The sequence below is a fragment of the Symphodus melops genome (assembly GCF_947650265.1).
Source record: "Symphodus melops genome assembly, chromosome: 6".
NCBI classification, from domain to species: domain Eukaryota; kingdom Metazoa; phylum Chordata; class Actinopteri; order Labriformes; family Labridae; genus Symphodus; species Symphodus melops.
Genome location: NC_136696.1, coordinates 20,024,681 through 20,046,156, shown reverse-complemented (window position 1 = coordinate 20,046,156; position 21,476 = coordinate 20,024,681). Strand labels below are relative to the sequence as shown.

Sequence of the window (21,476 nt, the reverse complement as noted above, 5' to 3'; positions counted from 1 at the left end):
TCAAAATGCCTGATTAATAACTGTTGATCACTACAGTTTTTTCTACTAAGACGAGCTCCAAACAATGCCCTAAAATCAGGATAAGACTATTACTCGGTTTTAAAGGTAAAGGTTAAACTTGATGGGTGTGAGGGAAGACTATTTAAAGATAAAAAGAATTGTGCAGCTCATTCAATGCCATGTAAAGACGGTTTAAAAACTAATTCAACTCAACACAAGTTATTGTCATAAATAACTTGTTAGCTAAAATGAAAACCTTATCATCAATACACCTTAAAACCCATTCTGCATATTCTTGCATTAGATTCTACTCGCCGAGACTAACAGTAATTGCATTGTAAACAAAACACTGACTTCTATTTGTGATTCAGATCCACATGGACAGTTTACCAACGTCAGAGGTTTTCCTCCTCGTGCCGGCCCTGACCAATCAGAAAGCAGACAGTGTGATTGAACACGCCCTTCTTCTGCGGTGAAACGTTTGACTGTGCCACGGCTGAATTTTAATACCGAAAGTGTCCCACGGTGCGAAGGTACGCCACGCCACAGAAATGGCTGCTGCTGCTGCTGCGGCGGCGACGACGGAAGAAACAGCCGCTCTGTCTGCTGAGAATGACGATGCACCGGCTGCAGAGAAACATGAGGCCAGTAAAGAAGAACAGGCAGTGGGTTGTGAAGAAATAAAAGAGGGCCTCACCGAACCGGAAACAGAGAAGCCATCAGGCAGTAGGCTTGAACCGAAAATGGAAGAGGTGGACGCGGAGGCCGGTGAAGGGAAGCCCGCTGTAGCTCCAGACAAGGCCGCGAGCGAGGTGGTTGGGACGGACGGCGGCGCTCTCACGGTCGAGCCGGAGGAGAGAGCCGCTGCGGAAGACCTGGAGCTAGAACCAGAGCAAAAGCCAAAATCCCAGGAAAGCGAGGCGGGCTGTAACACCGAACCTGCCAACAATATCACCATTGATGAAGCGAAGGAGGAACCGGGAGAGGACAGTCGGTCTTCGGGTATAGAAAGCGAAAAGAGCAAAACAGTTTGTGAGGATGTGGAGAAACCGAGCAGCGGCGGCGGGGAGCTGGACGACAAGAGGCGGCCGAGCGTGGAGATCTCATCCTCGGATGGGGAACCTTTGAGCCGTATGGACTCTGAGGACAGGTAAGTTGGGATAATGGTAGGATACAATGGGACAAGTGTTGACTGTGAACAGGTTAGTTTTATCTCCATCACACCTTTGAACGAGCATGCCATCACAAGTAATGAGGTTATTCGTTTACTAATTGGAATGCTTTTTATACAATCATTTTCATCCAGAGTTGTTTACTTGACAACAGCTTGTTACACTACATTCAGGTACATTATACTAAAGGCTGCTCTGCCTTTTTAACTGAAAGTGCCTTATGTGGTTTAAAATTACATGAACAATTATGACATTAACTCGCTTGATTGAGGATGTCTTCACTATTGAGGTTTACTGTTTTTCCATTGGAGGATTATTATTGTACTTTTCTTTAAGTTTGTAAAAGAAGTCTTGTCCAGTGAATACTGGCCACATGCCCACTCACTGGATGGAATTCATAAATGGTGTGAAAATGACACTTGAAAAGGGATACAGTAAATGTTTCTTGATGGATCAGTGATGCAAAAAAAAAACGTTTGCCTATGAACCCTTTATTTAATGCAGAAAGCATGCCACATTTACTATGTAGTGCCAGTAGCATTAAACACAAAGATATATAATTGATTTGGCATGAGTGATGAACATGGTATGTGTGGATAATCAGTTTCAGCCTGAAAACTTTCACACATAGTGCCTGCTTAATGTCTGCACCTGTTCTTCATGACTGTGCAAAGCTCTGAATCTATACTTTAAAGCTTTAGCAGTATTCTATTATCCTCATGATTGGGACTCAATTCTTTCTTCCACCTCTCTCGCTCTTTCTCTCTTTTGCAGTATCAGCAGTACCCTGATGGAGATGGAGAGCACCGTATCCAGCGGGCGCTCCACCCCTGCCATGATGAATGGGCAAAGCATTGCCAGCTCTTCCGGGTCGAAAACAGTGGCTTACACCTGCTGCTGGGACCTCTGTCCACAGTGCTTCAACTCCAGTCCTGACCTCGCAGAGCACATCAGAGGGATCCACGTTGATGGGCAGAGAGGAGGGGTCAGTAGACTTTACACTTTGATTAAAAAGCTTTGTGTTGATCTCCTTAAGTGTGTCTGACAGGACGCACAGAAATCATGAAGCCGTTTATTCTCTGTTCATTTGAAAGTGAACGCACTCGAGGGTTTAGGTGTTACTGGACTACACGCAGCCCTTCAGTATTGATGCGGGTTGCCTTAAGTTATTCTGGGCACTTTTAACTCGAGCTACTTTCTCCCGTAGAAATAGTCTCGCTGTGCAGTGTGCGAGTTAAAGGAGACACTGTTTTTGATGTGGATGTCTAAAAATAAGTTCCAAAAGATGTTTGAACACAAAACAAAAAGTATAGCGAAAAAATGTTTGATCAATACTGAGAATTTTCATGCGGAAAAATATAATTATTTGAAATCGGATCATTGTTGCCACTTGTGGTATCGTAATGGTTCTGTGGTTTTCCTAAGCTGCATTGTGCCACACACTCATTGTGCATGCTCAGTTACAATAAAAGGGAACAAAAACAAACGAATGATGATGAAATAACCTGCGCTCATGAAATCTTGTGATCAAAACATTTTTGACTCTCTTGACTTAAAAAGGGATCCGACACGACACTTGTGGATCTGCAGACTGCAGAGAGTAAAAGTTAGGACAAGTCTGTGCAAAGTTTAAAGGAAGAGGAACTCTCCCTTGTTTCTCTGTGCAACATTTTGTTCTTTTTTTTTTTGTTCTTTTTTTTTTTTTTTTTTTTTTTAATTCATATACGTCCTCTTCACTCTTTCTAACTGTTTCTCTTCATCCCTTTTTAGGTTTTTGTGTGTCTATGGAAGGGTTGTAAGGTGTATAACACACCGTCCACCAGTCAAAGTTGGCTTCAGCGACACATGTTAACCCACAGTGGAGATAAACCCTTCAAGGTAAAAAGAAATGCACCAAGTTGTCATGCATAGAGAACGTTTGGTGACTTTTAACAGTCGTTTCATGGGTAAAAGTTGTAGTATGACCATCTTGCCTAATCCGTCATCTTACCTCTCTGATTCACATGAGCTGCTCTAAAGTACTATTGACTGCAATAGAACTCCTCAGGAGCTTCTCTGACCATTTGTCACCAAGTTTTCTTTGTTGTCGTGCTTTGCTGCAGTGTGTGGTTGGAGGTTGCAACGCCAGTTTTGCATCCCAAGGAGGGTTAGCTCGCCATGTCCCCAGTCACTTCAGCCAGCAGAGCTCCTCCAAAATGTCAGGCCAGGCCAAACTCAAGGAGGAGTCACCGTCCAAGGCTAGTCTCAATAAGAAGAGGAAGCTCAAGAACAAACGCAGGTGCTCCCTACGTACGTACCTAACAGACACACACACAAACAAACAAGCAAATGTTTCTCACTCTGCTTTCTGCCAGCTTCTAAGTTCCAACATGACTTTATTGGAGGCGACAGAGCTGGACACCGCACACACACACACTCACTCACTCACACACACACACACACACTCACTCACTCACTCACTCACTCACTCACTCACTCACTCACTCACTCACTCACTCACTCACTCACTCACTCACTCACTCACTCACTCTCTCACACACACACACACACACACACACACACACACACACACACACTCTCTCTCAGGTACATAGGTTTGTGCCAGCTCTACAGACGGATTCTCTCCATGGCCAAGCTCTGAATTTCAATCCACTACTCTTTGGTCTGTAGTCTTTATGTATTTTTCAGTTTTTCCTTGACACTGTGATTAGCCAAATGTTGCTTAGTGCTGTGTTCCTGATTATTTATCTCTGTTTATTTTACATGGACACTGAGTAACATTGATGCTCTAACAGGGAACTATGAACAAGTCCAAAATGCACCGCTCTTACCATCTATAGCAAATTGCTCATTTGCAACATCTGTCCAAATTTCTTTCAAAATAAAAGCAGTTTTTTAATGTCTTTAAATCAGATCCAACTTTAGCTCAAGACATTACAAACACAAAATAAAAGCATACCAAACAGTCTCTTGAGACAATCTCCTGTGGGTCTCGTACACAGAGAAAGTAAGTTAACTGGAGCTCCTGATCACATGAACTCATTCTGTACATGCACATATTGATGTGTTACAGTGGTATCTTTTCAAAGAACAATGAACACTGTAAAAGCACCTTGAAGCTGTCTCCTGGTTTCAGAACACACTGATGTAGCAGTGCAGCACTTTTTTAAATCATGATGATCATAAAGTGCACAGACTTGCACACTGGTAAGAATTGCTTCACATTGTTAATATTGAACTGAAAAATACATAAAATGACCTTTATGCATGCGGATAATGAAAATTAGGATTGATTGCATTTATCTATTGAAATTCAAGAATGAATCATTTTACAGCACTAGTTTTTATTCAACATTTTAGACAGGTTGTGAGAAAATAAATTTAAAGACTAAGAAAAGTCAAAAATGTGAGATGGATTTTTTTTATTTGCCTTAAAGAAGAGAATGTTTTTTAAAAAAAATAACTGTAATCTGACAAATCAAGAAAAAGCATCGAGTAGTATGAAAAATACTTTCATACTGCGGTTTATTCTTTGGAAAGGAACGGTTTAATGTGAAAGATCTTTTAACCATATCCTGCTGATTGCAGGATATGGTGCTGGCACTTTTTTTGGTTGGTACATTTTTAAAAATCGGCTAATAAAAAAGTGAGCTGATCATATTTGTGCTGGTTTGTATTTTCAGCCCAAACGACACTCACACGTGTGCTCACTTCTTACAGAGTTTTCTCTAAATCTGTCTTTCTTTAATCTCGTGCTTGTGGATACACTTCTTCTGTCTAATTGTATTTGTAGGTGTTTTATTGCTCAGTCGGGGTCATGATAGTGATATTATAGTTGCAGTTCGTTGGAAAGACTTTTAAAAGCTTGTTTGTATTGAAGAGCCGGTGTGTGTGTGTGTGTGTGTCCTTCGTCTTGGCCTCATGTTAGTCTCTCCTTCTCTCCCCCTCTTCCAGCAAGGCCTCATGACTTCTTCGATGCACAAACCATGGATGCTATTCGACACAGGGCAATCTGTCTCAACGTGGCCACCCACATAGAAAGTGTGGGGAATGGCCACAGTGTGGTCTTCAACAGCACGGTGAGTTTGACTGTGTCTCTACACTGACTCTGTAAGTCATTCAGTGTTTGCTTCTAACACCCTGTTTAGAATTAAAGGAACAACAAGCAGCTGAGCTGAGGACAGAGAGTTGTTGAGGGAAGCATTCTGTTTTGTTGAAGGATGCATTTCTCTGCTTTATGGTCTGGATATTTATACTGGATCAGCATTTAACTTACTGTGGTGTGCATGGGGCGGCAGTACCTCAGTCTGTAGGAACTAAGTTGAGACCAAGTTTGTAAATTGGTCTGGTAGCTGGAGAGGCGCCACTTAACTTACTGAGCACTGCTGATGTGTCTTTGAGCAAAGCACTTGACTTCACCACCTACTCAGGAGTGCTTGCTGTGTGCAGCCCCCTCTCTCTGGTGTCTCTCCATTAGATCCACATAGGATCCTGCTGGTGCGTATTTCAACCTTTGTGTGTGTGTGTGTTTATCATCTACACTTTAAATTCCTCTCCCTGGATAAATAAAGAATATCTTCTTTTAGAGGCGATTGAACAACAGAAAAGGATTTGAGCCAGGCATTAGTATGAACAGTGATTAGATCAAAACATTTTTTACTGCTTTAAACGTTAAATTAAAGACATTTTTTCAGTCATTCTTACCCCAAATTAGAAATGCTTAAGCAACAGTTAGCTTTTTCTTCATCTATTAAAAATGCATCCTTACTTACTACCTACTTATTCATGGAGAGTTCTTTGGTTTATGGTTGCAGTTTTCCTACACAACAGACACAAGATAACTTAAAATGTTTGTGATATTCCTTCTGGCCAACAGGGGGCATGCATGAACCCATTTTTGAGAATCTGTCTCAGATCTCTGCGGTTTTTTTTTTTCTTCAGTGCACTTGAAGTGAACCTTGTGAATCGCCCTCAGGCTTAATGTTGTTTTTCTCTGAATCCGATTTCCTGGGAAAGACAATTGGCTTGTTTTTGTGTATGTTGCTCAGTCCACTCTGAGCCCAGTGCAAAGCACATTTTAATCAGATCCAAGATGCATTTGCAGGTCTCAATTGAGGCCAAATATTAACACTTAAAATAACTATTTTCCAGTCGTGCAAGATTCTACTTCACGATTTTGCTGACAATTTGTTCATATAGTGGATGAATGAACTCTTTTTATGTGAGTGTTTATCTTTTATAAAATCTTTCTTTTAGGTGTAAACGACAATAACAATGTTTTTTTTTGTTTTTTTTTCCCACTTACTGCTTTTTTGGCGTTCTTCCACTAGGGGGCACTCTCAATCCTGTTCAGCAATCTCACACTGCATGGTGGAAGGGGGAAAAAAGGGTCAACGTATGCTGTCTTACTGTCCCTTCTTTAACATACTGCACATTTCTCTCAACAAAGTCTCATTCTCAGTTGCCGTGTTGGCTCTTTAAGTTAGCATGTCATTTTTAACATGCACAGCAAATTACTAGTTAGTACTAGCCAATGACGGGAAGGTATGAACACTTTAAATCAACAGCTAGATGGATAACAAATGACAATGAAAATGTAGTTTAACTATCAAATCAGATTTACAATAAAAAGGCTTGTTGACGACAGTGCTATCCTCACTACAGTAAGGATCTGCTCAGCTCTGCTCCTGTAAAACCTCAACTGCTCATCAGCCGCCAAGAATTTAAAAAGAAAAGCTGGAAAAGAAAAGATGCAGATAGAGCTTGGGAAGAGGTTAAGGGAGGTAACCGCATATTTGGAGCGAGACTGAGAAGGAGTGAGAGACAGCCAGGGGAGGCTGAGTAACAAATGAAGAGAAACAAAAACTTGAAGGGAAAGGACAAGGAAGGGGGAGGGGGGGGGGGGTTGGGGTTAAGTGAAGGTCAGGGTCTTCAAATCGGAAGGAGATCTGACCAGTTTGGCATGCTTTCTGGTTCTCTCTAACCCCTGGAGGGTTGTGGTGGAGAAAGATTGCTGCGCTACGTCAAACCCCAGGCCCCAGCGGACCCTCCCAGGCCCGGGGAGATGGAGCATAGCCGTGGGGGTTCTGTGGAGTTTGGCTGGTGGGCCTGCTAATACACGAGAGCGGCTCATGAGTGTTTATGATGGGATATTTTTGTTATTCTGCCAATCTGCGTCATCCACAGCCTGACCCCCTGACACGAGACAGGCACCCTGTTTTAGCAAGCTCGCCCTCCCCTGGCTGTGATTCCGTCGTTGTTTTGGAGCCACACTAATATCCACTGTTCACTCCCTGTTTCCTACACTCTCCCTCCCCTCCCTCTCTATATTACCTCCCTCTCTCAGCTCTATAAAGGATTAGGACTGTCCCTTCAAGCACCAACCACCACCAACAAACCGCTCGGCTCACAAATCCCTTCATGCTGCTTCAACACAAACTCATCTCTTCTTCTTCAGCCTTTTCATTCGCGGTCATGGCCTCTTCAGGTGTAGCCTGGTCTTGTGATTATTAGCCCAGTGCTGTGAGAGGTCTAAGGTCACATGTTAACATGCATTTTTTTTCTTTTCTTTTATTAAAAGGGCAATAAAGCAGCTGCTGGTGTACTTAGTCTTAGCTGCAGAGATTGAGACACTTATTGTGGAGCCCGCACAGGATTCAAGTTAATGCTGGTCCTGCTGTCGTCTCTGAGAAGTTGTCTCCTCTCCTCCGTGTGGGAGTCATCACAGAGCAGCACTATTCAGCCAAGCCCCAGTGGAAAGCTAGCTGATAAAAGCAGAGCCAGAAGATAAATGAGAACAGAGTGCAATGACAATGCTAATTTATGAGGTGAGACTAATTGTCTGCAAAATTTGGAAACATCAAAGAAAGCTCTTTAATATCAGTGCAAAGTCTTTTAATAATAGGAAGAAAAAACATTGTACTGTGAGCGTGACCTGATTTTGGTAGCATGGATCATGGTTTTTCAATGAATTAGTGAGTGAAAAAGTTACGCTTTTATTTTTTGGCATGTGTGTCTACAGAAAGGGGCTAAAAGCACAGTGCAGACTTGAAGGCAGGTGAACAAAGGGAGCTTCTCCATAAAACGTGAGAGTTGCTGAGCTAGTTAAATGTTCGTTTGCTGGAGCTGATTAGTTCAAACTGTACAGGCGACTTGTGTTTCAGTTCATGGTCGTCTTTAAATGGAATCATTTTAAATGGAAGCACAATGTCTGCTCTTTAGAGCTCCACATGCTGAGCTGCTATCATGCCAGGCTCACAGTGTCACAAATTTCAATGAAATGTACTCCAACACAAACAGGCCTTCTGCATCCACAGGGGTCCAAACAATCCAAATCCAGTAAAGACTTCATCCAAACGCATTACATTCATAAAGATCGACGGATTCATTCCAAATGTAGGCCAACATTTCAGCGGTGTTCTCCGTTCTAATTCATGCACTCTCTGGTCTCATCATTTTCAACTCATTTGACCAATTAATACCTTTAATTAATTCCCTTCCCTCGGCTACTATAGCCTAACCCTAACCCGATGTGAACCTCAGTAGAAACGAGACTTTCTCTCCCCTGTTTGGTATTACCCATGATGCACTTGTGTCAGTTGCAAAGTGGGATAACAACAGCATCAGCCGTCTTATATCAAAGGAAAGTCTGGAGCAAATGAGGTCAGCTGATCTGAGTTGGCAAAAGTGAATTCAAGTTACGAAACTGACGTCAACAGGAGGAGCCAAACTTAGCTGAACTTTAGAGTTTTGATGCGTAAAAAAAAACAATCATAATTAACAATTGACGGATTAAAGGCTGTGTGCCCAGCTCTGTCTGTCTGAATGTGAGGTTAACATGTTCTCACATAATTCATGCATCCGTTTGTTCTTCTTTCCTCTAACACTGTTTTACAGACAAGAGACATCAACACTGTTGATTTGCAAGCTTGTTTGGCTTTACACATAAATGTAAAAACACTGTGCCAGCAACAACAACAACACATTTTGTGTGAATATTTCTGTCAAAACCGTCATCAGATTGTAACCAAACAGGTTTCCCCCCCAAAAAACAGACTCCTCTACACCTGACCTAAAAAAACCTTTGCAACTCCATAAATATAAATGTAGATTTACAGACTTCTGCATTCACACCAAAAGGCAGGATGGGTATTTTTAAACATACTATCTTAGATTATGGAGTGTTGAGTATAAAGTATGGATGAAAACATGTTTTATTTTATGCTCGACATAAGTGAAAAAAAAAGAAAAGACCAGAGCGGAAAAATGTATTAAACTGTCAGACCAGTGTTATAAATACATCTGATATGTGTTTCCTGAAAACAAAACCATTGTCCAACGTTTTAGATCTGAAGTGTAAGAGGAAGAAAAGGAGGAGAGTGATTTCTAGGTCTCTGTCTCTTGTCTCAGGAGAACAGTCTCCCTCCTGCCTTCAAACCAGTTTCCATCAAAGGTGCAGCCGGTCCCTCGAGTCCCAAAAATAATTTCAGATATTCATGTGCGTAAGAGAGCTTCTTCACATGTGAGCTCATTCCCTCTCCTAAAAATAGACATTCCTTACAAAAAAGAGCCCATTGACGCAAGAGGTTATATCTGCGGCTATTTTTTGACTCCCCTGGTTATTTTTCTAACTTTTCTTTTCCTTTCTGACAATATTTGTGCGAATACCAGACCTGTTTTACTATCAACCAAACACAGCATGGTCGCTGAAACGTTATGCATAAAAGGAAAAGGTGCCAAACATTCCCGGAAATCTGGTCACGTCTTTCAACTGTGTTTTGACAAGAAGAAAAAGGCCTTGAAGTTTGACGGTGTGGTTGAGAATTATAGCCAGGTAACAAAAACATGGGAAAACCAACTTGCAGCAGTTTCCTGTAGGATTAGTGTTAAAAACCAAAACTAAAAAAAAACAAAAAAAAACAGTTGTTGTGTCGGAGTTCACTAAATCCACACACAGAGCACTGACTTAGTTGTGGAGATGTCTGCTCCCCCCGTGTCTCTAAAGAACGTCCGCTGTGATAAGCGCTTCTCCGTTGAGTCCAGATACTATCGAACCTTTGTCTGGATTTGAATTCCCTGCTTACACTTTGTTGCTGGGGGAGTGCGTCGCCGTTCGAAACCTCGCTGAGGTCTTGCATGCATTATTAAGAGGGCTCCCATTGCTTTATTAGTGTAATGATCAGGCACTGTATCACTCGGTGAGATGTTTGAAGCATGTCGCCTCATTATGCTCCAGGGTAGAAGTGGCCAGGACTGGGGCATGTCTTTGAAGCCTGCTCTCCACAGACATGAGACGATGCTGCAATCGGAGCCAATCCCCACACATTGCTGCTAATCTGAAAATCAATACCGCTCTTGAAACTTGAAATCAGCCAAAATATGTGGGTTGAAATATATGCCTACGTCAGTTGTTGGTACAGTACAGCAGGGTCTGATACTTGAGTGAAATGGCAAGATGAAGGCCTGTTACTTATCTGTTACTTTGCTAAATGTTGCCAAGTGCTGAGCTCATGGTGGATTAATGTTGGGTCTTAAATAATAATAACACTAAATAATGGAACAAAGTGTACGGCCCAGACATGCTCTGTCCTGGTACGGCGTTTGTTGTCATTGGCGCTATACGAGTAAAAAAAAGGATTGATGGATTGATCAAAGACTGTGGTGGTGGAGTGATGAGGCTCTTACTGTTTTTAAACCTTTTTATAGCTCATTCTGCGTTTCTCTCTTCTGTGCAGGTTCTAGCCAAAAGGAAAGAGGGAACCGGCAAGGTGAAGGTCCTTCTACATTGGACACCTGAGGACATGTGAGTAAATCTTTTTCAAGCCGTATAATACTCTATTGATACTGAACACTGCATGTGGCGGCATGCATGAGGCGATGCGATAAGTGGAGATTCAGATTGCGTTTATTAATGACGCAAGAAAAGGAGACGCACAGTAAACCGTTTGCACAGACGCACTCCTGAGGTTAGACGTGACGTACAAAAACAACAAGGAACTAACGGACAAAACAACAGAGTCCGCTACACGGCGCTTCGAAGAGATTATTTGCCTTCATATCGATGTGTAGTCCAACAGAATGACATCAACTAAAGAGCGGAGGACAACACACGGACGAACTGAAAAGATAAAGAGAGTTTCAGGAGATGTATGAAGAAGGTAATATTGTGGAATGCTGTTTCAGGAATTGGCAGTGTATGCCTTTTAAGTGATGGATCTCGTTTCACTTAGCGGAACACTTTATCACAGTCCCTGCAACATCCAGCGTCTTAAAATGTTTCATTCATGCCTCATGGAGATCTGGATTTTGGGGAATAAATTTAAATTGATCAATAAAGAATCAGAATCCTTAGAAATCAAGTTTGGTTGATGTGCTCTTAGTACCAGTAATGGGTTCGACTGCATGGCAGCTAACCTTTCAAAGAGTGACGTACCTGAACAGCTGTGACTCCTTATCACATGTACCATCTCCTGCACATGCTTACCATGTAAAGAGACTGAAACACGAACATTTCCTTTTAAAGCAGCAGAGGCCATGCGTGCACGTGCAAGTGAGCGTCACTAATGTACCGCATGTATTGCACTGTGATAGCTTTATGGTTCTTTTCTCCAGCCAGTTGTGCACTCAACATAGCGACCTTCACTCATGTCACGGCCTCCAATAAATCTAACCTTACTGCCTTCCCCGTGTGTGTGTGTGTGTGTGTGTGTGTGTGTGTGTGTGTGTGTGTGTGTGTGTGTGTGTGTGTGTGTGTGTGTGTGTGTGTGTGTGTGTGTGTGTGTGTGTGTGTGTGTGTGTGTGTGTGTGTGTGTGTGTGTGTGTGTGTGTGTGTGTGTGTGTGTGTGTGTGTGTGTGTGTGTGTGTGTGTGTGTGTGTGTGTGTGTGTGTGTGTGTGTGTGTGTGTGTGTGTGGAGAGGCCTAAGTGTGAGGGGTCAAGATCCTGATTCTGTCCATGTCACACCAGCACTCCTGTTTGAAAGCCAAGGTCTCTCTTCAAAGGGAACAGAGGGGGTCTGTATCTGCTGCTATCATCCCTGTTTGTTACGTAACACCTCCTCTGCCCATCAGTGGTCTGTCACTGGTTCTGTACCAGCTCCATTCACATGTCTTTTTAACAGTGAATCAGCATCCTTAAAGCTGTTCATTTCTTTTTCTTTTTTTTCTTTTTTGGGGGGGGGGGTTTGGAACCCCTACAAAAATCACGTGTAGTCCTTCGGGGTATGAACTACATCCCCTGCTGGTGATGTACCCATTCCCAGCCCACTTTAGGGAAACCATGGCCCCTCTTATGCCCCAGCTCATTTGAGCAATTGGGCAGAAGTGCAGGCAGGTTCTGCACTGTGCCTTATGAAATGTGTTATTCTCATAGAGAGAGAAAACGCTTCACAGATTGATGTGATTTTCAGCTCAGGGGAAGCTTCCACCACACTCCCACTACCCCATTAAAAGGGTTGACTGCACAGTCTCTGAGGATGATCAGAGAGAGAAAGGAACAGTGAAAGTGAGGTGAAAAAGGTGGAGGATAAGAAGAAGCAAGCCAGAGGGGGAAAGAGGTGTTTAGAGAGAGAGAGAGAGAGAGAGTGAGGAGGGAGGAAACCAGCATAATGTCAAAGAAGACACATTTGAGTTAGGAAATCAAAGGGGGGAAAGATTGGTTTAAAAAAAAAAAAAAACATAGCAGAGCAACTTGGATGATGCATCTTGAAGTAAACTTCAGCTGACAGCTTCCGTCGCCAAAAGCTTGTTCTATAAACCTTCTGCAGCTTCATCCTTGCATACTCTTCTTCTTTTCTTTCTCCTCTCTGATCCACCCCGCCCCGCCCCGCCCCGCATGTGGGAGTGAAACACTGTGCATCGAGAAATAATGAGGGGAAAGGGGGAGTAAGAAAAAGATGAAGTTCGGTGATCAGGAAAGACTCCTCAGTTTAATTCCAAACACGGAGACGCAAATGGAGATGGATATCGTGACTCAAACACAGATAGGAGCAGAATGGATGAGGGGAAAATGTAGCAGACTGCGAGTGGAGAAAAGTGAGAAATGGGAGTGGGAAGATGAAGAAGAAAAAAAAATGGTTGTGGGGGAGAGAAATGTGGTAGAAGGAAACCGAAGAGTGAATGATAGGGACAGTATTAAACAGAACGAGATTAAAAAAGAGAGAGAGAGAGAGAGAGCAAGAGGCCTATTGGCTTAATCCATGCAGGAGAAATCAGGGACGCTGCTGAGTCATACATTGGCCTCACTGCTGGCAGGCGTTGGTAATTAAAACACAGGACCAATCCATAGAGGGCTGGTAAAGGAAATGTAGAGTGATACCTTAAACTGTAATAACACCCAAAAGATAGAATATGACATTGTGATGATGATGTGCCAAATATACAGTATGCTCGTTGTTTTCTTGTACTTTTGTACCTTTTTAATGCATGCAGTCTGTTACCAAGCAGCACTGCCATGAGTGAGTTTTCAGTACCGGTCAACCACTTTCTATGAGGGACAGCTCACATTAGAAGAGGTAAAAACACAGTTCCCTACACCAGTGCATATTCTATGAGTGAACGGCTAAACAGCAGACAACAGCATGTTCAGTCTTTAAATGCCATGGAGCTGCCATCACTCCCAACAGGAGGATCAAACAAAAGCTCGACAGACCAGCAGCTAGTAGTTGTACATTTTCCGACGTTTTCGTCTCAGCCTGGTTAATATATAATCAGTGACTCTGTGTATCTGACACGCAACCCGATGGTCGTTTATTCAACAATCATGTGTCGTGACCCTCGACACCAACGTCAACATCAAGTACCGCACTGTGTGAATGTGTTCCTCTGTGGGTGCGGGTTTGTTTAAGTGCATGTTCTCAGTAAGTGAGTCAATCATTGGCCATGTTAATGTGGGAAGTCATGTTTATTAATGCTAGAGCAGACCATTCACATTCTGACTGACACTCATTAACTCCATTTGGGTTCATGAGTAACTGATTAACAAACCGTTCTGAACATGAGCCACCAGCGACTCACCGAGCGTGTCTCTTTTGTGTGTGTGTGTATGTGTGTGTGTGTTGGGGGGGGGGCATGTTTGACAACAAGAAGACTATAATTGCCGTCTAATCTTTGATGGATGGTTGAATGGATTCCCCTGCATGCTGTTGAATGCTTCACAATAACAAACCGTAGAACACTCAGTGACAGTGAACGCCTGGAGCCACTGGCACGTCATGTTGTGACAAACTACCAGTTTGTCAAGCGCGACATAGCTGTATCTCATAATCTCTTTGTTAGCTGCTTCATGATATTCACTTATTTGTTGTTGTTGTTTTTTTTTTTTACCCATGCATTTTTTCACTTTGCTATTTCTCATACACCTCCTTGTATCTACTGTACGTCACGTGATATGGTGACACTATTTATGCTATCGTTTACAAAGCGAAGGCAAGAACATTGAACTGTCAGGCAAAACCGAGAGTAGTTTAAAAAACAAACAAATTCAAAAGCTTCACAATATGTCGAGAACTGTGAGGTAAGATTTCTTTGAGAAAGACACCCAGCTCACCAGGTCTAAAAAAAACCAACAAGACACGTTCAACTTGTTGTTCTTTTCAAACCTCTATGCATTCACATAGCTCCTCCTTTATGTGCCTGTATTGACTGATCATTTAAAACCCATTGAACAAAACGTGAGGCACAAGTATCTGTGTTACTGAAATGTAATGTCAGCCCATTTCTTTAAATATGGCTCCGTGGGAATTAGCATGCACTCTATTTAAATCCTTAAACCATTCCACATTTCAAATGAGACAGTTTTAGACGAGGTTTTCTTTGCCCTTTGCAGTCCGTTACTCGACATCACCTGTTTTCTACTCGACAGAATGATGTTGTTTGTAAGAGAATAGATCTCCTGCAATAATTCTTGCTGAAAGCCATTTCATATGTTTGTGATTTAACGAGCTGTTCTGTGATGAGCTTATAGCTGCTGGCAGGTTCAAGGTCTTTGATCCATCAATCGAGGCTGGAAGAGCGGGTTTGACTCTGGCTGATAGCCCTGTAGTTGTCTCCATAGAGGCCTCACCCACAGTATACATTTCTTCATCCTAAGGAGGCCAAACAACAGTCTCCTCTGGCTCAGTGTGACTTGATTGGGCCTTTGGGTGGACAGCAATTTGAGAACGTGTCAGTGTGCATGAAAAGGACTGATGTTAACACTTCTGTGTATGTGAGTGCGTGACATGCTGACCTCCAGTTGGTTCCTCACAAACATAAAAAAAAAAAAAAAAAAAATAGAATGACTCATCTGTACCACAGCTCACTCACTCCGACTTGTTTAAAGTAACTCTGGACTGGGACACACGCACACAAGTGTTCTGTATATTCAACACTGAGCAGGTCCTCCTCTGTCATTTAAAGGTTTGCGTTCCACGAGGACGCTTACTGACCTAAGTGTGCAGGCCCCTTTTGAAGGGCTCTGTTTCTTGTCTGGTCTCTTCTTTACTTCCTCTTTGCACCCTGGCACCATTAAAGGGGATGGATCAACTTCAGCCATGCACTTCCAAATCAACAGAGACACTCACTTCAATGAAAAATTGAGTTTTTAGGGTTAAATCGATAATCATGTGACATCCTAATACTCGCATGATAAAACATGGGGGAGTTTCCTCCATTTTACTGATCGATTCTAAAACTTTCTATTCCTGATGTTTTCTCGCCCATGCTCCTTTTTTATTTGTTCACAATATGATTTGGGCGTTTTAGTCCTGTCTTGACAGGACAGCTATAGCGAGACGGGGTGTAAGCTCTTCTTTGTTTTTCTTCTTGTAAATCCATGCCCGTGTGTTCCCATCACTGCAGGACTAGCATAATTCTGGACTGAAATCTGTGATACTGGTGACCACCAAGTCACTCTGAGTTAGAGTGTTTGTTTAGCTGTTATAGCCTGAAGGATTTTGCGGTATGCATGGTTGGATATTGGTAGAGCCTGAGGACACTACAGAGAGTTTCTGAACTTTATAGTCTGCGCTCTGCACTAAATTATCCGATGTAGCTTACCCGTCCTCCAGGCTACTTAAACAGACCATAAAAGGATTTGCAATCACGGTTTAAGTGAGATGTTGTACATTATCATGAGCCACTTCCCCCTCCTCCTCCTCCTCCCTCGCCCACTTTCTCTCTTCTGTTATTTCTTCATTTCCTTTGTCTGCTTTCTATCCCTCCTTCTCTACCTGATCTCCACTCTACTGAATGTGCTGCGTGTCAGCCTCAAACATCACCCCGTCCCGCTGAACGGGCTGACTAGGCATGTGAATGAGTGATTTGGCTGGGTGACTGCCTGCAGAAAGGTGTGTGTGTGTGTGTGTGTGTGTGTGTGTGTGTGTGTGTGTGTCCATGTGTGTATGTCTGCGTCTCTGGGGGCTCCTGTGATGACGCACGTAGTGACGGGGGAATGCTGGTGGTGGGGGAGGTGGGTTGCTCGCTGGAGGAGGGGGAGGTACACTCGACTCGCTAAGCTCTTTGTTTCCTCTGCACCTCGACTTGCCACGCCAGTGCTCTCTCTCTCACACACACACTCCCGTCTTTCACAGGGGATCAAACTGTACAGTAAGGTGCAGCCGAGCCGTACAGTACATCATGTGCACGTGTGTGTTGGTGCCTGTCACTCAAAAGACATCAAGTTTCTCCCCTCCAGTTTAAAGGAAGGAACACAATCTAGCTGTTCTGATTTAAAGGTGCTGAGTAGTACTTTTTCCAAACGCTCCAAATGACCTCGCCTTCAGCCCACGATCGTTTGCACGACACAAAAACACAAATGCATGCAAGCGTTGTTTTTATTTGTATTGATTTTTCAAAAGAATGACATTTTGTTTACACGAGACATTGACAGCCATGGTAATGCAGGCTTCAAAGAATGGGTCATATGCAGCAAAGGGCAGTGGGTTTGACCTGCGGCTGCTGCAGTGAGGACATCCAGCTCGTGACGGATCATTTCAAAAACACAAGAACACACTCTCGCATGCATGAAAACACTGCACAAAACACATTCCTTCCCTGGCAGCGCAGGGTTTTTTTTTCGTTCTATGAAGATTCATTAACGGATGAGCAAAAACCTTTTTTGAAGATGGTGTGGAAGTTTGAAATCACTGACATTGGAAGACGATATGCTTCTCCCCTGTTTCTGCTTTTGTCTGTGCGCGGGTCTGTCCACCCACCCGTGTGCGTTTTGTGTCAGGCTCGGTGCTTTGGTCAAGGCCATGTTACTTATGGGAACGTACTCGGTGGTGTTCAGAGGGAGGTGTTAACATGTGTGCTGGACTCAATGAGGCTCTTTGTTCATCTCTCACCTGGATCCATTCAACCTTCCCCCTCACTCTCCGTCCCCCTTTTTCTCCTCCATCTTTCTCATTTGGGCTCAAACCTTGATCCCCTGTGTGTGTGTGTCTGTGTGTGTGTGTGTGTGTGTGTGTGTGTGTGTGTGTGTGTGTGTGTGTGCGTGTGTGTGTTCTCTTGCAGACTACCTGACGTGTGGGTGAATGAAACAGAGCGATCTGGGCTGAAGACTAAAGTGGTGCACTTGTCCCAGTTACCGCACGACACAGCCATGCTGCTTGACCCCAACATCTATAGGTGAGTGACGATGATGTTGGCCTCTTTTTTGCACATTCACAGATACACAAACAAACACTGAAGTACTCTTCACCCCCCCCCCCCCCCCCAGCCCATGTCTCATTATACCTATTCCTTAGAAGAAGGTATTGTGTGAATATATAGGTGCCACAACAAAGTGATTGCAGTCGCTTGCCTCTGCCCTCACACCTGTTTTTCAGTGTGTGCAGCGTCACTATCACTTTGTTCCACCAGGGGGCAGCAACTCCTGGCTGCAACTATTTATTTGAAAAATGAAGTTATGACAGGAATGTCATTCATCTCCTGTAACAAGATTTCTTTGTATTTGTCAGTATATTATGGCTCTGATTATAAAGAGGCTTGATTATTATACACAGGAGTTAAATCTACTTTTGGAGATGCAAGATATAAAAATATAACTACTTTCTTTAGAGTATAAAAGTACAAAAGACTACAAATCCCTAAAAGCAGAACAAAGTGTCCAAAATACCAGATTGTTCATCTTAGAGGAGATGAACGGCTCAGCGGTGTGCTGATCAGCAGACAGGCTGCCTGATTTTAATCGGACCTGAAGGCTCAGTAAAAGCAGGGGCTGCTGCTGCTGGCCTCTGGTTTCACAGTGAATAGAACCGTCAGCACTCAGCCAGTCCATGTCAAGGTTGTCCTAATGCATGAAATGTCCCCAAACAAATGAGGTGGTTGGTGCCGGTGGCAGTTGATATAGGAGGGTACTTGAACACCTCTATGTGTAAATGGGATGGTCAGAAAACAGCTGACAATGTGGCACTTTTTTTTTTTTGGATGAATACATTACCAGCTGTGTTGTGTTTTTTTTCACATCAGCTCAAAAAACACGATCACATCAAAGAGTCTCATTTATCTCTTTCAGAGCACTTCCTCAGAAACGGCTGAAGCACAGGTAAGCTGAAGCAATTCCATGCGTGTGTCAGACATAGATGAATATATTCACATAAAGTTGATATGTTTAGTCATCAATGGATTCTACACACACGGTACCAAACTGTGTGTTTGGTTTAAACGCTAAACAATCTAGATATAGACCTGGACTTTAACATAAAAGGATGATTCTGACGTCATAAACTATTGAATTTAAAAAAAGATGACTGTTTTCATTCACGTAAATGATTAATTAAAACATCTCAATGAACAGGAGCATTTGTGTTGACACAGATATAAATAAAAACATCTGTATTGAGACATAAAGGAGCTGCTGCTGCTGAGTGTTCATAAAGCCCACATGTCCTTACTGCAGCACCAGACTTTAGTCTTTGTGCTGTTTAGTAGATCATATGAAGCCAATGTCTTGGTGTTATGGTAATGTTTGTGCAATCACAGTATTACCCGTGGCCCTGGCTCTCCTGTGGTGACACTTCATAGTTCATGATTACTCATCGCCCACGGTGACGCTGCTCCTGTGTACCGTGGCGCTAATTAATTGGGAAATGGGCCATTTTGGAGCCACAACACCTGTGTTCACGTACACATGAGGTCATTCTTGGGGGGTTTTTTTGTTCATTATTTCTTTAATTGACCTCAGCAGTTTAGTGAAGAGTGAGCTCTAAAATTCCCAGTAATGTGTCGACAAAGGACGTCGGCTCCATGTCAGAAACCTTCAGCATGAAGCCCGTTTATCAAAGCTTGACCTCTCTGATGCCACACTAAGAGCATGTCATCCTCTCTGTCTCTTTCTCCTGTCTTCCTGCTCAGCCTGTAAGGACTCCTCTGTGGACTTGACACTTAAGGAGAGGCTTGTTCATAGGATGTTATCTACATGGGATGGGACGCTCTTCATCTGTCTCTGCTGAACGGGGGGATTGAAGTGGCGATTTAAAGGAAGTGTAACTTGGCAATGCTGCAGTTCTCCTATTCTTCCCTTTTTTAAGTTTTTTTTAATTATCTGAAATGTTGTAGCCAACGGTGATGTAATAGTGGACAACACTTTTTTCAAAAGTTTGTTTATAAAGAACTTACATGAATGTGGTTTGTTTTTAAAACATCAAACTGAAATAGTACTTAATACGCAATGTTGTAAAAACTGTTTTGTGACTTGTCAGGAAAAAAATCACATATTTTATAACTGTTTTGTGTGAAATATTTATGCAGATTTGTAACTTATTTTTATACCATTGTGTGTTTTGTGAAGGTTCTAATAGAACCATATTTACTGTGACAATCTGTGTTTGGGAAATGTGGACATTTCTAGTTGTAAATATGTTGTAAACATCTTAAGTTGTAACAAATTATTTATACCGGCTGAACGCAGTACTTTTTACCTTTTTGTGTATGACAATTGAAATATGCGCTTGTACTAGTTATGTCAGCCTTGCATTTAATGCAGAACTTCACAGGAGCAATAACTCTGTAGTTCTGGACACTGCAGGACAGCTCTTCATCTCAGCCTGAGGAAACGACTGCATGTCAAAAATGTCTTAAAAAAAAAAACCGGTACCCCAAATCTTTTTCTTAAAAGTAACATGAACTGTCTTTATCATAGTTGTTCAGATAACTTTTAAATCGTTGCTTTTTTTATTGTTAAAAAGTGTTTTTCTATTTGGTCATATTCCTGTTGGAAATCAAAAACTGTGTTTGTAATAAATGGGAGAAGAAACTACAGACTTTGTTATATATGCAACATGTTTGTACAGACGAGGACGCAAGGTGTTGAATGACTGAAAGGAGCAGTTCATCCATTTTGGTAAGAATATTAGCTTCGTGTGTGTGTGTGTGTGTGTTTGTGTGTTGGGTTATTTGGCGTCCATTGACAGAGCAGCTTTTGGAGCATGCTGTAGAGGAGCTAATGACTGGGCTAACCCCCGCTGGTCTCAGCTGTAAGTGAACATGCCTGCAGAGAAAAAAGAGTTCAGGGAAAGGTCTGCTCCAATATGGCCGTCCTGCCCTTCATTGTCTCATTCACTCACATGAAATTCATGGAGATTTGGGACTCCTGCTTGATGCTTGGTGAGGCCTTCAGGTGATGTTCTATTTATTTCGGAAGGGAAACTACTGAATGTTTCAGGCACTGCATTGTTTTTGGCAGTTTTTAAATATCTGCGATGGTCTGTGACAGTTGAACTGTTTTATTCCAAATGTCTTTGAGATGCCTGCAGAATATGCATGCAATGCGTTCGAGGTTCATTACAATACCTTTAATACTTTAATGTAAGTAAAATGTGAAGCTTCAATGTGTGCCCACAAACATCTCCTTTTACATGGCATGATGGGACGGGAACAGTTTAAAAACACTATCGACAACTCGGGCCAGTTCTAGCTATTGTCCGACATTTGAGGTGACATTATTTTGAATCATGTTTGTGATGTTGCAAGTGTCGTTATAATTAAGTTATCACTTAACTCTCGTCTGAAAATCAATATCAAATTAAATAGGAAGTACATAAGCCATAACAGCTTCAAACCCTTTTTCCATGTTTTCGCTTGTTAACTGTGAGAAGAATGCTTCATTTCACTGCTGCACAGTGGTGCAGTGGTTAGCACTGTTGCCTCACAGCAAGGCGGTTCCTGGTTCGAATCCCTGTCTGACAGAAGCCTCTCTGTCGAGTTTGCGTGTTCTCCTTGTGCACGTGTGAGTTCTCTCCGGGTACTCCGGCTTCCTCCCACAGTCCAAAGACATGCTTGTTAGGTTAATTGGTGACTCTTAAATTGCCTGTAGGTGTGAATGTG

General features: G+C 42.6%; 1 protein-coding gene across 2 annotated transcripts; it reads left to right on the top strand.

Moving 5' to 3' along the window:
* Window positions 1–420: 420 nt before the first annotated feature.
* On the top strand, window positions 421–20,409 carry LOC306825094 (zinc finger protein aebp2-like; the record flags this gene model as incomplete). Of its 2 annotated transcripts, XM_079345619.1 has the most annotated exons (9): window positions 422–1,150; window positions 1,947–2,157; window positions 2,943–3,050; window positions 3,275–3,461; window positions 5,127–5,251; window positions 10,907–10,974; window positions 17,664–17,777; window positions 18,667–18,696; window positions 19,506–20,409. In XM_079345619.1, the coding sequence occupies exons 1-9, from the start codon at window positions 552–554 to the stop codon at window positions 19,510–19,512; spliced, it is 1,449 nt and encodes a 482-aa protein (XP_079201745.1). In that variant the 5' UTR covers window positions 422–551. The 2 variants fall into 2 exon arrangements, with proteins under 2 accessions (XP_079201746.1, XP_079201745.1); XM_079345620.1 differs by lacking the exons at window positions 18,667–18,696; window positions 19,506–20,409 and having other exon boundaries at window positions 421–1,150; window positions 17,664–17,781.
* Between the last annotated feature and the right edge of the window lie 1,067 nt (window positions 20,410–21,476).